This window comes from Cebus imitator, unplaced genomic scaffold (assembly GCF_001604975.1).
Source record: "Cebus imitator isolate Cc_AM_T3 unplaced genomic scaffold, Cebus_imitator-1.0 Scaffold353, whole genome shotgun sequence".
NCBI classification, from domain to species: domain Eukaryota; kingdom Metazoa; phylum Chordata; class Mammalia; order Primates; family Cebidae; genus Cebus; species Cebus imitator.
Genome location: NW_016107668.1, coordinates 1,566,205 through 1,580,599, shown reverse-complemented (window position 1 = coordinate 1,580,599; position 14,395 = coordinate 1,566,205). Strand labels below are relative to the sequence as shown.

The following is a 14,395-nucleotide window of genomic DNA, read 5'->3' as shown; positions in this document are numbered from 1 at the left end:
TGTGGCTCCAGAAACCTCTGATCAGGACAAGGAGGAAGTCATTAAAGGTGGTGATACCCAGCAGCTATTCAAAGCTGATTTGAACCAGTGCTGGCAAGCAGAAGAGTGACCTTTTGACCTACCTGGTCACCTCTAAATTTGAATGCAGAGCTGAGGTGAAGATCAACAGCATATATAGAATGAACTTTGGCTTTCAGCCTGGAAAAGGCTGCATTTCGGTTATTGTTCAGACCTGGAATGGTTCTGAAGCTTTTGCATATGCCATTCTTCTATTTCTGTCTTGGTGACTTTGATGACCTTTCATGCTTGAATTGGATGAAGCCAAATCTCCCTGGCCATGTACAGAGTTATGTTGTCATGCTAATCATGAAAAATAATAATAACAGAGACTATTATATACTAAGCACTATTCTAGAGGCCTTGAATGTATTATTTCCTGTCATCCTTTTATGAGGAAATGGCCTAGGAGAAAAGCAGTCAGGAGCTGTGCCCAAATCCAAAAGGTGTCCCAATACTCAGCCCTTGCTTTGACTGCACAAGAGCAGAAGTGCATAGTCTACGTTGATAAAAACCAAAAAGCTATTTTTTTCCATCCAAAGGTAAAAAATAGCACAGGAACACAAGGTTAGCAGAGCTGCGTTTGATTTTGTGCTCAAGCACTTTCTAGATAGACAAAGCACTTTTCCTCTCTTAAAATTCATGTCCTCAGTATAAATGGGGAGAAAAATACCTACCTTCCCTGAATCACCTATGAAAATTAAAGGCTATAACTCAAATATAAGTATTTGTAAACACGAAAGCTATTATCATTAAATACCATTCAGATATCTACTAAGCAACACAGAGAGCTATTTATCATAAGGCTAATGAGATAATTTTTGGCATAGCCTATTATGGAATTTTCCATGAGAATCTAAAAAAGACAAATAGACTTTATTAGGAAAAAGAAAAATTAATTTTCCAAAGGCAAATTGTTCTACCACCTCAGAAAAAGTTTACATTCTTTCTACAATAGCAGTGGTTCAAACATTTGTCTCCATGTCTTTATATCCTTCTGAAAATAATTGAATACCCCAAGGATCTTTTATGTGGATTATATCTGTTTGCACTGTATGAGAAAAAAGATTAAGAAAAGTTTTAATTATTTACTTATAAAATCATTGAAAAATAGCAGTACCAAACTCATTACATGTACATACACATACACAATTTTTAAGAAAACTTCATTTTCAAAAAAAATTTTTTCATCGAGATATATGACATCGTTTTATATTTTTGCAAATTTCTTTAATAAAAGAGCTTAATGGAAGAAAATTGGGCTATTATATCTGCTTCTGCATTTAATCTTTTGCAGTAGCTTTTTTCCATTGAAATATAGGAATAGGAAAATCTTTACACAAATATACAGTTGAGAAAGGAAATAGTATTTTAAAAGCCTTTTGAAATAATTATGGATATTCTTTCATACTATACCAAAACTTGAGAAATGTAATTTCTTGAGGTTTAGTAGCACTGTGAAATCTGAAGCCATATTAATGAATTTTGTGCACATTTTATGTTAAAAATCCATTGGTCTCCCTTTTACTTTGAATGAATCTTAACTCATGCATGATTTTGGAGACATTCTAGTGTTGATCATTCGAAAAATATTGGTTTACTGAGGTATTGGTTCATTGGTTCATATCTTCCAATGTTGCCCTACTTCATTATACAATATCTAAAAATACTTCATTAATGTCACTACTGATCTTATCAGAAACCTCTTTAACTATTGAGAAGCTATTGAGCTCACAGTGGCTGATTCAAGTTTCCAAATCTCTAATTTTCGTCCATATATTTAATTTTGGTGACAAATATAATTGGTTGTTTTCTTTGAAATGAATGACTGTTTTCATTCATGTTCAGGAAAAAAGAAAAAAGCCAGGCTCCCAAGTTTGAGTAATCATAGCTTGTCATACTTTTAAGTAAAAATGGTGAGTTTTTTTTTTTAAGTGGGTAATTTATTTCCCAACTGGTACAGTTTGGTGCCGCTATCTTGATTCATGCCAAGGTGCTAACAGTATTGCTTTTATAACACCAATGCAAATTTCAACACAGTGAAAATGACAAATAATTTCTTAGTTCTATTAAGAAAATAGTTTTTACTTCACAGTCCCCTTCAAAGTTTCTGAAGAACCATCAGGGCTCTGCAGACAACACTTAGGTGCTGTTGTCTCTTAAGGGTTAAGTGGATTATTCTGGTAGTTTCTAGGATTTCTTAAGCTTTCTTAATAAAAATTACTAATTTAAGGTAGATTTGGATGTGCAATGTGGATATGAATGTGTGTTAATGTGAAAAAGTAGTCACAATATATTTTTGATTAAAAAGTAGTAGTATACTATAGTCATGTTCACATCATTAAATACATAGGTATATATTAGCATATTTATATATAAACATGTATGCATGCATACATATATCTATGTATAAATATACACTGAAAGTAGTTATACAACTTTTTTGTAATAGCATCGGCAAGAAACAGTAAGAGGGGTTAAGAGTAGTGAAAATAATACTTCCCTTTTTGTTATAAAGCAAATGCTTTTATTCAAAAAAACTTACTAAATACCTACAATGTGATAGGTACACTTGTATACTTGATTAAAATTTTTAGTGTTTTTTATAAAAAGAAAATAAAAAGTGTTTTTTGATCATTTAAGGCTTTTCTCCATTTAGGACATGGTACCACCATCCATGGCAATTTAGCCATTTCTTACTAAAGCCTTGCTTCATCCCTCCTTAAAATCCCCACGCTCACCTACCCAGGACAATTTTATAAGAATAAAGTTTGTAAAAGACTTTTTGTTAAAACTTGTATCTACTTCTAAAGATGCACTTAAAGTCCTTAAGTATCAGTCATTCTTCTGTCTCTCAGTATATTACCAATACATTTTTCACTGTGGGATATTAATCAGAGATTGCAAGAAGACTCATCAAGGGAACCCTTACAGTGCTCTCAAGTTAATACGAACTTCATGCCCCTCATCACTGAAATGTTTCTAGTCTGTATTGCTCAAGAAGTCTTTCTCATTGTCTCTCTAAAATCTTGTGGCAACTTCCCTAATAGAAGCATCTAAGATTTGCGATTTGATTTCTAAAGAAGAAAAATAGGAACGATGCAAAGATTACAATTGCAGATGAAAGAAGATGGTCAGTAGTCATCTGTACTCACCGGGATGCTGTGACCTTGCAGAAATAAGTCTGTTCTATAACTCTGAGGTCTGCTTACATGTAGTTGAATATAATTCTTCAGCATTTTGCATGTAACACCTTATGACATTTAAATTTTAAGGACAAAAGTGTCTCACTAAGAAGCAGAAATCAAACTTTGAGTAAAAGGATAACATTGAGTAAGAGATTACAAACTTTGAGTTAGAGAATAAGCATTATGGTGAAGTGTCCCTTCTACCTTACCTTGCTAATCCTTCCCGATTATAAGGTTTTATCCTCTGATACATTAAAAACAAGTGAAATGCAAGGGAATCACTGGTTTTTTAACACACTTTAAATATGCCATCTTCATTCTTTTAAAAACACATTAGGTATGATGATATCCGCAAATACATTTAAGTAAACGTATTTCTTTTCATTATTTTAGACTCCCTGCACAGTTAGTTCTTAGATTTGCATAAACAGTTCCTGTTGTTGCTGTCCAAAAAAAAAAAAAAAAACCACACAATAAATCCTGTTAGATGCTGTACAGCACTGAACAATTTCATATTGTATCTTTTTAAACAGGCTCTCTTTGTGCTTTTTTTTTTTTTCAAATAGCAAGAAACGACAAGAAAAGTTGAGATATTGCTTACGGAATGAAAAAAATATGTATACTTCACTCAGCACAAAATTTTTTCCTGTTAGCCAAAGTTTTGTTTTCTTTCTCTTTCTCTCATTATTTTGTTTCATTGAATTTTTCCTAAAATAATTTTTCATATCACTAAGTTGAGTGCCTAGGATGTGTCTGTTGTAGGCCCATACACCACTAATTTAATTCTTGACTACAGAAAAATGTAGGTGCTTTTATCACCTAGAGAATCTGGTGTTGAAAAAGTAATCTCATGATACACAAAGTGATGAATGAAGCATGTCATTATAAAATTGGTATGTGGGCCGGGTGCATTGGCTTACGCCTGTAATCCCAATACTTTGGGAGGCCGAGGCAGGCAGATCATGAGGTCAAGAGATCGAGACCATCCTGGCCAACATGGTGAAACCCCGTCCCTACTTAAAAATACAAAAATTAGCTGGGCATGGTGGTGCATGCCTGTAGGCCCAGCTATTTGGGAAGCTGAGGCAGGAAAATTACTCAAACCCGGGAGGTGGAGGTAGCAGTCAGCCGGGATCACACCACTGCACTCCAGCCTGGTAACAGAGCAAGACACCGTCTAAAAAAAAAAAAAAAAAAAAAAAAAAGTAAAAAAAAAAAAAAAAAAAAAAAAAAAAAATTGGTGTGTGGTCGGCTATCTCTGTGAACCGCTGTCTAAAGAGGCTCCCGGCTGTCATGCACTGACCACTTCAGTGGCTTTCAACGTCTCTCCTTGACTCCAGGCTTCCTTCTTCCAACCCATTCCTCCCCGTTAGCCCAAGTGGACTTCTTACAGCACATACCTGATCACATCACTCTCTTGCTTAAACCCCACGATGGCTCTACATTGCTCTTAACATAAAGAACAAATGCCTTAATATGATTTTCAAGACTTGGCCTTCCTCTCTAGCCTGTCTGGCATCACCCCTCACAACCCAGGGCACCTCTGTTCCAGCCACCCCATCCTCCTCATCAACATAATATTTTGTATATCAAGCAAGGCATTAGTTAGCATTTGTGGTAAAGTGGTGGCTGTGCTTTAGATTCGGCTGTGCATCCTCTGGACTCTGCTGTTCAATTTCTTAACTGCTTGTCACATGTCCAGTGGATCAACCAGCTGTCTGTGGCCCCAGATCTTTCTTGTTCCTACATTATCCTGGAGCTTAGAAGAGTCTAAAATCCTTTATTCATGAAGAAGATGGATAGCAGCCTCAGGCATGCCCACCCTCTAGCAATTGTCATGTCTTTTCTGTAATGTTGTTGTAGTGAATATGTAAGCCACTGGAGAAAAAAGATGAGCAAAAGAAGCTGTAAGGAGACTGATAGAGAAATGACAAGAGCTGTGATGTTAACTTAGGATGCCTGCAGTTACCAAGGCCATGGAGGAGAATCTAGGAGTGAGAGTAATGAGTCACACCTCCAGAAAGTGTTTTGACTCTCAGGCACGGGAAAGACGTATTCTAAGCTGTCATGACTGTGTATAGATCCTTATAAAATCTAAAAAAATAATAATAGTAACCCTCAAAAGTCATTTGAGCCATAATGGAAATGCTGACTGTAAGTCATTTGTCACATACATGTAGCTCAGAAATAAATAACTTTCTGGATGAGTTTTATGGCTGAAGCACAAACCTTGGGTTCAATCTTGTCAGAAACAAAATTTCATAGACAAATTTTTCTCAGGCATGTATCAGAGTGTCAAAAAAATATGCTGGTTTAGAGAAGGTGTGAGCATGGAGGGGAATATAGTTAGGACACGGGACGCCTATAGAAGCAGCTGGTGCTTTCTATTACAGTAAACAGATCGCATTTTATGTTGCAAGGTCATAAAATCATGACGTCCCGATCAGTTGTTAAAGGAAGTCAGTGGCAGGTGTGGGATGCCAGGTGTGCTGGCTGCCAGTGAGAAGGAAGAGGAGTCACTGGAAAAGGGGATGATAAGTACACCTGTGGTTTGAGATTGCTGCAACTAGGTTTCACCCCCATCCACCAGGGCCAATGCATACAAAGATAAAAAACAGTGTCAACAGGGATCAGAAGCAGAACACCAAGCAGGAAGTTTTTATTTAAAATAGAGTATTTATTTTTCTCAGACTGCAGAGATACAGAAGACACAATTTACCCTTTTCCTGTTGGGGGTGGGGGGATTATTTTGAAACCCAAGATTTCAAAAAATAAGAATGTTCCAACATAAATATCCATTAAGATTACATAATCTAACATCATCGTACAATCACATTTTCTTAAATATACAAATTCAACATTGGGTATGTACCTTTTTATATATCTGGTGGGGGGACAGAAGTGTTCCCTTGCCACTGGGATGCAAGATAATAAGTCACTTCTCTTAGATTCTGGACCATCTTCCACCAACAGTCATTCGAGTCCTGTCGTGTGGGGCATGACAGAGTTAAGACCACCAAAAAGGAGTGCTTGCTAGTTTCATCTTGTTTTGGAAATAGCGCCCAGATTGCATAATGACAAGAGATTATCAGATTAAAATATATAATTTTTCAATCACCATTATCTTCAGCCCACAGAAAACCATTTTTACATATTAGTCACTGCAATCCTATGATGACATTTATAGCTTTTAGAGACAAGGCTGTAGGAAATAAGACAGAACATGCCGCTGAAAGAAACACTGGACTCAATTTTCTGTTTCAAAGAACATCATCTTTGTTTGTTTTATTAGGATTTGGTTTCAAGGGTGAAGAAGGATTAAAAAGAAGTTACTTATTGTCCTCCAGGTAATGTGGAACGTGGCTGAATCTGACACAATTGAAATTTCAAGCTTAATTTTTGTTTTCTGCCTACTTGATCCCAATATGCCAGCCACATTCTATCCCTTCGAGCAAATGTAACCCCTCTCAGAAGTCACTGGCCACACTCGTTGGAGGTACCAGAGGTAAATACGTACTATATAGCCCAGCGTAGAGTGCGGTTGTTGCTGTTTTTCACAGACGCAGGAGACATCGCTGATCAAAGGACGTAAAACTGAGGACATGGTGATTAATATCCATGTGAACTGCCTATCATTCCGTGGATTTATCCCAGAAAGTTGAGTTGTTTGACCACTAGCTTTTGACTGAGAATTATAAAAATCCCAACGCTTTGATCAAAACTCCTCCTTCCTGATCCTAGTGATAGGACCTATCACTAGCACTTAATGCTGGGAATATAGTTCACTGATTTGCTTTCCAAATAAAAGCAAAGATTTTCAGTAAAACAACTCTTAAACTTTAGTGCTCTTATTTTGGAAGCTTTTTGAAACAATAGTCTTGCTTTTCTGAATTTTTAAAAGTAAATTAGATAAAATAAACCTTGAAGGAAAGAATGAGTAGAAATGTGATCGTGGATATACTTTAAATTAAACATATCAAGTGGATGAATAAATTTGGGGGAAAAGCAAGTATAATAAAAGTAGTAGAATCTAGGCATTTGAATATACAGGGTGTCTCTGTAAAAATTATTTTAACTTTGCAGTGTGTTTTAAGCTGAAAGTTTCAAAATACTAGAAAAGATATATAAAAAGGTACATACCTAAAGTTGAATTTATATATTTAAGAAAATGTCACTGTACAATGATGTGAGATTGTGTAATCTTACTGGATATTTATGTTGGAACATTCTTATTTTTTGAAATCTTAGAAAATAGAAAATATTTTCAAGATACTTTATAAACTCTTCAGACTATTAATGTACAGACTAAAAGCCACCCTAAAGGTAGAAAAACCAGCATTAAAGGGGAACTGCCAGCCTGTAGTATTGTGATTCCCTGCCATCTTATTATCCAACTAGTTAGTAACTGGAATATCTACTTTACAATTAGATTTAACCTTAAAATTCAAAAAAATTACTAAATATATGGGCTTACGCATATGACAAAACACCATTTAAAATGCTACAACATATTTGTTGTCCTTACGTTTCTTTTCTCACCCAACAACATAAATTAAGAACTGAGTCTGACTGCCATAAGTTTTGTTTGCTTATGTTTGACCCAAAACTAAATGGCCGCTCTCTTTACCATAGCATGATCACAGCTGGAGAGTGGGAAAAAAGGCCATGACTGTCTTTTAAAAAGATGAGACAAAAATTGTTATTAAAGAAATGCCAGACTTAACCAGCCCCTCTGTAAATGATTCTTTGTAGAAATAATATTTTCCCTTTGGAAAGCTGATCTCCCCCATACCAAAGAAAAATTTTAAATCTGAAAATTGCCCTTTTAACTGATGAGGTAGTTATTTTCTATTCAAAAGGTCTATTTGAGCTTATGTCCTTCAAAGGCGAACACTCTCAGCTCTTCTTCCAGGCTTTTTGGGAAAAGTTTTTCTTCTTCCTCATTTCCTGTTTTCTCTCCTCATTGTCTCTTTGGCTCCCACAGCAATGAGTTTGTGGCTGTGTTGACACTGTTGACATTTTAAAAGAGAAGGGACATGAACCAAAATATTGCCAAAGAACTGAGAAGCCTAATATTACAAGGGAGAGTCAAGAGGAGAGGGCCATATTAAATGCAATAAAGCACTGGGTGCACCATTTACCACGCTTACCGCAAGGGGCACAAGCAAAAACTGCAGGATAAATCTCTACATCTAAAAACCACACCAAACAAAAAACCTTCATTCCCAGGAACATCATATAGGAAGGGTAAAGTCCTGGCCCCGTCTTTTTTACTGAAAAGTAGCCTTTAAATGAGTCTTTTCTGTGGCGATTTTATGGAGCTCTCAAGAAATCACATTTTACTTTTCTTTAATTACAAAAAAAATTCATTCTTATTTCAAAAAGTGTCAAGAGAAAAGCATAAGTCATGTACAACGTCATATCCAAGAGAAAAAGACTTTTTGTATTTTGTATATATCCTTCAATATGTTTTTTTAACAATTATACAGCACACAGCTGTATTAATAAATTTTAAAAGAGAACCAGTTTCTCTCCAAAGGATCTTTGCTGTTACTTTCTTGCTTCACGAATTATCCCCACTCATTCTCTGGTATCTTCGTTTTCACTTTTTTTTCTTTTTTTTTTTTTTTCACTGGTTCCTTCCTGAATTATGAACACGATCAATACCTTTACATAAGGGAAGGAGGAAACAGTTATACATTTCCCAGTATTCTTTCTCTATCTTTTATCTTTTTGCTAGCATTCTTACTCCTGCTTTCCATTTCCATTCAAGATTTCCTGGCTGGGCACAGTGGCTCACACAAGTAATCCCAGCAATTTGGGAGGCCAAGGCAAGCGGATCACCTGATGCCAGGGGTTCAAGACCAACCTGGCCAGCATGGCAAAACCCCATCTCTACTAAAAATACAAAAATTGGGCCAGGCGTGGTGGTGTGTGCCTGTAATCCCAGCTACTCGGGAGGCTGAGGCAGGAGAATTGCTTGAACCCAGGAGACAGAGGTTGCAGTGAGCTGAGATCATGCCATTCCACTCCAGCCTGGGTGACAGAGCAAGGCTCCATTCCTACACACACACACACACACACACACACACACACACACACACACAGAGAGAGAGAGAGAGAGAGAGAGAGAGAGAGAGAGAGAGAGAGAGAGAGAAAGAGAGAGAGAGAGAGAGAAAATAAAGATTTCCTAAAGGAAGATAAGTCTTTTCTCACTATCTTCCTACCCTTACCACCAAGGTATTCAATAATTTACTGTAATGTGGCTTCCATCTTCACTTCTCTTCCTAAAGTCATTAATGGCTTCCAAAATGCCAAAAACATTGAAAGCTTGCAGTTCATATCCTTACGTAACCTCTCATCAGCATTTGACACGATCAGAACTGTTCCTTTGACTATTCCACTAGTTCGCCGGCCACCCACACTGTAACCACTCCTCTTCCTCCATATGTTCTGAGTTCTTTCCTTCTGCCCATTACTTAAACTGTTCTCTAGGACTCTGGCCTTAGTCCTCATCTCTTCCTTCTCTGTGTTTTCTTTAGTGAGCTTATCCATTCCTGCAATTCAATTATCCCTAGTGATCTAGCTGCACTGCCCTTACCTCTCTTCTTAGATACAGACACCTGTATCCAGATGGTGACTGGCTCTTTCCAGGAAAGAGCCACCAAATTTCCATTTGGGATGAACTTTCCAAAGACACCACACGCTCGGCAAGCATCTTTTCAGCACATTTTCTTCTTTTTCAGCCCTTCTTCTCATTGACACTCAAAAGAGATTAGACCAAAGTCTTCAGGGAAAAGCAGATATGAGGAAATCATCTTTTAGGAAAGGGAAAATCTAAGCGATTCTGTAGCTGTGGGAAGGAAGATGGTAGAGAAGAGCCTGAATTTGGGGGAAATGTGAGGACAGGAACTGAATCCTGACAACCATGAAGCAGATAGGAAGAAGGTCTTTTCTTCTTATGGCTATATTTTATATTGTATATGTGACATGTGCTTTAATAAATTAATATGTACTGTGTGTCACAGCAGCATTGATCTTTAAAAATTTGAATTACTTACATGCAAACCTTTATATTTATTTGACATCTGTAGTTAGGCAAAAATTGCAATTAGGGCTAATTTGTACAATTAGCTAAATCAAGTGTTCCTTTTCCCTTTCAAAACGTTCTTTATATATTCCATTCCTAATGAGTATGAAGAATCCTTTTAATTCAATTCATACACAACTAGCATTTTTCAATTAAAACCCTTAATTATTAAGAAATTCATATTCTGCAGCGAACAGGAGTTACTTCATTTTTCAGCTCTCCAGCCCATCAGATTTCATTCTTGTGATACTTGCAAAATGTTCCTATGTGATACATTCCCTATCTGTGGCCACCATATTGTCCCTCTTTTTAAATTTTTTTTTAATTTTAGAGACAGGGTCTCACTCTGTCACCCAGGCCGGAGTGCAAGAGTGCAGTCATGGCCTACGGCAGCCTGAGACTCCTGCAGTAGCCTCCTGAGTAGCTAGGTCTAGCTCCAGCACATCCAGCTAAGTTTTTACAGAGACGAGGTTCTGCTGTGTTGCCCAAGCTAGTCCTGGACCCCTGGCCACAAGTGATCCTCCTGCCTCAGCTTCCCAAAGCGCTGGGATTACAGGCTTAAGCCACCACACCTGGCCTGACATTTTTCCATAGAGGTTCCAAGTTTACTGCACGTTTATTTAATTAGAGTGAATAAACTCACCTGTTTTACTTTTGTGGCGGAGGGAACAAAGCAGCAGGAAACAGGCAGTAGGGTTCAGGAGAGACGGTGGAAGTCTGTGGAGAGGTAGGATTCCCAGGTAGGCTCAGTTTCTTAAGAAAGTTACCCATCTAATGCAATAGTATCAAAAAAGTGACCGGCATTAACAAGTAACTAACAAAAGTACGTCTCCCGTGGGTTCGTCAGGAAGGATTCAGCGTGGCGTGGACAGAGGCAGATACTGTGTTTGGGGTTTCCTTGCTGAGCTGACAGCTGCTGATGGGGTGAAGCCCTGTCCGCCCAGAGACACCGTTTCCTCGCCTTTCCTGCCTTAGGCCCTCACCGTTTCACCTCGCTGCCCTGATGCCCCGTCTCGGCTGCACCTAGGGGAGCAGTGCACAGAGTCCGCCATAAACGGGCCGGGCGGACGGGCCTAACCTCGGCCTCAGTGGAAGTCCCCAGCTCCTGGGTCTGGCCACGGAGGGTGGGAGGAGCACGGGAAGGGCTTGCCCTGCGGCTTCTCCTCCCACGGAAGCCCTGCCCTCGCCCTCGGGCGGTGGAGAGAGCTTGCTTTTTCCCTCCGGCTCTCCCTTTGGCCGCTGTGGAAGAGCAGGCAGAGGCTGTGGACTTGCGTTTTGTGCTTGGCAAAAGTGCAGATAGAAGACAGGGATTCCCGGCTGGGAGGAGGGAGGACAGCTGAAGATCCCGCCTGGGCTGGCTGAGCTGAGCAGCCCAAGTGGGAAGCTGAGTGCTTGAGAGAGGATTATGCTCGCACTAGAAATAAGCAGTAAGTGAGCGAATACCACTATGGCTTAGAAAAGGATTAATCCCCCCGGGGTCGTGGGGTGAACTAGAAAATAGTGCTTAATTCTAGAGTGGAACTGCCAGGCTCCGGCTTTATGTACTGTTGTGTGCTATTTGGAGACCAGAGGTTTAAGTACAAAACCAGAGCTCTAAATGCCTCATCCCACTCTTGGAAAATGCCAACTTCTGTTTAGCTTAGTTGGGGGACATAATTCCCTTCCCTGAGCTAGCCTCTCCCCAGGAAAATTTACCGCTAAATTACATAAGGAGTTGAGATTGGAGAGGCGGAATTTGGTATTTGCAGAAATTGCAGTTTTGAATGATGTTCTCTGAGCACTGATGTTCTGTCTGCTGGCAGTGGTTGTCAGGAAAGCTTAGGGCAGGGCATTAAAAAGGGGAAATCCAGAGCTTTTATGATGAGGAGGCTGAAGAGCCCATATGCATAGAAGTAAATATAAAAACAATATAATTTAAAATAGATGGATTTTTTAAAACATTAAATGGGAACAACAGTGGAGGAGCATCGAAGTGCATGGATAAAAATTAGTTAGAAAAAGAAATTTTCAGTGACTTTTTTGTGTGAGCCAAAAATTTCACAATGTTTATAAAGTCAAGACAATGATTCAGGAATACTTCAATTATTGTTGTACATTATTAATGCTGTTGCTGGGCAAGATCTGTGGTTCTCTGGTCAGCAAGTTCTGGCAAGGAAGCCACTGCCATTGGCACAAAGAATTCTGGGATGTCTGACAGTGAAATGGATGGAAGGACCCACATTCCCTCTCTACTTAATGTCCTTTTGTCCAGAAACCGGGTCATGCAAATGAGCTACTTGGTACGTATACAGATCAATATTTGGAAAGGCATTTCTAAGTGTTTTGCATTAGCGGGTCTCTAGACAATATCTTATGGCAACCAGTGAACAAAAAGAATACAAAAGCAAAGTGATAGGAAGGAAGTCAGCTTGACTGAAACCAACCTGGTTCGTTTTGTTTTCCATCAGTCTTGAAATGGAACCTCAAATGAGGACAAGAATAATAATAGGGAGAAATGCTGTGGCCATCTGTTCTGTTCTGAGTGGCTAAGTTCATTAATATATGAATGAGAATTTGGATTTTATTTATGCATCCTAATACTTGGAAAATTCAGAAATCTCTTTATTACAGTAAAAAAAAAAACCACAAAAATTGGAGATATGTTTTTACGGAAAAAAATGTGTAAATCTGGCTTTTGAATGTTATGGGGAAAAAAATAAGAATTGTGCTTACAGTGTGAAGATTTCTATCATGTTCACTGAAGGGTGTATCTCTTCCCCCAGTGAGATGAGGATCCTAATATGACACAGTGGGTGCAAACAGAAGTATTTTTAATTCCCTTAATTCGAGTTGATGTAGTTAATAACTAAAGCAAGAATCTTTAAATAAGTAACCTTGAACTACAGCTAACTGTGTAGTAATTTTTATTTTTTATTTGTTACTGGTATGAAGACTCAACATGACATTTCTAGTATTCTCACCAACCATTGCATTGGAAGAAAAAAAGATGCAGACATATTATCTCTCTCCTGTAGCACAAGTGTAAAGTGATTATTGTTATCTATGTCCTTTTCTAACTTTAGAATTTATAGATTTCACTCTGGAGGAAATAGATGGAGAGTGGTCATTGGGACAAAATTACTTATGACAAAATGCCAAAAAAAAAAAGTACATCTTAATGAACTCTTAAAATAGTCTGTCCTCCAGCCTTTCAAACATCTAATTCTAAAAATTCTTTTATTTATCTTTTTAAAATTATTTCTGAGTTGGTTTTCATAAGCCAGTATTCACCTGACTTATAAGCAAATGTTGAAAATCTGAAGATTCATTATCTGAGTTGCATAATACTTCTATTTTTCTTAAAAATATGTAACACATTAAAACAAAACATTGAACAGTTGGAAGTCTTGTGTATAAAACTAAATGAATTTTCAGTCTTTAAGAAAAATATGCTAGGACTCTTCAAAGAATTGCTTATTTATCTCAAAGTGTTAAAGAATCTTTTCTGATACTACAGGACTAAAAATAGAAGCATAAGAATATGGAGTAAAAGATTAAAGGTATAAGTTGGATAGTGGGGGCTAAGCTGATATTGTTAATGAATAATGATAAGACAGCAGTTTAATAATAAACACATTTGCTGTTGTAAATGAGAGAATGATACAAAGAATGATGCATTGTGACTAGTGAACAAGGCTAAGTAAAGGCTTTTATCTTGAAAAATATTAAGTAGGAATTAAGATTATTAATGGATAGAAACTAAATGATCATTTAAAATTATTCTTTCACAAGAAAAGTAAAGAACAAGGATATGGAAAACTAAGCAGTGATGAAGACCTCGAAATAATTGTTGATCAGAAGCAGGTAAGTGAACACTTACATACATTTTCTATTGTTATACTGTATGTATGTTTTGATGACTAAAGCCTTTTGAGTGTTGAGCCCTTCTCTGGCAGCTGTATTAGTCTGTCTAACTAAAGCCTGCATAACAAGATTTTGAGATCAGCTAAGCCTCTCCATATGATGCCTCTGATCCACTGACTTCTGAATGATGCCAACATGCAGGTCCTATACGTAAGAA

General features: G+C 37.7%; 1 protein-coding gene across 9 annotated transcripts in view; it reads left to right on the top strand.

Moving 5' to 3' along the window:
• PEX5L (peroxisomal biogenesis factor 5 like) overlaps window positions 1-14,395 on the top strand; it is a 248,705-nt gene that overhangs the window by 43,867 nt on the left and 190,443 nt on the right. For 3 of the 9 annotated variants that reach the window (XM_017506316.2, XM_017506320.2, XM_017506317.2), the window contains exons 1-2: window positions 11,560-12,614; window positions 14,107-14,178. The exons of 2 other annotated variants lie outside the window; for them this stretch is intronic. In XM_017506316.2, coding sequence (XP_017361805.1) covers window positions 12,522-12,614; window positions 14,107-14,178 — 165 coding nt within the window. In that variant the 5' untranslated portion in view covers window positions 11,560-12,521. Of the gene's footprint in view, window positions 1-11,559; window positions 12,615-14,106; window positions 14,179-14,395 lie in introns of those variants that run through there. 4 more of the 9 variants (XM_017506319.1, XM_017506318.2, XM_017506324.2 and 1 more) reach the window with 3 other exon arrangements.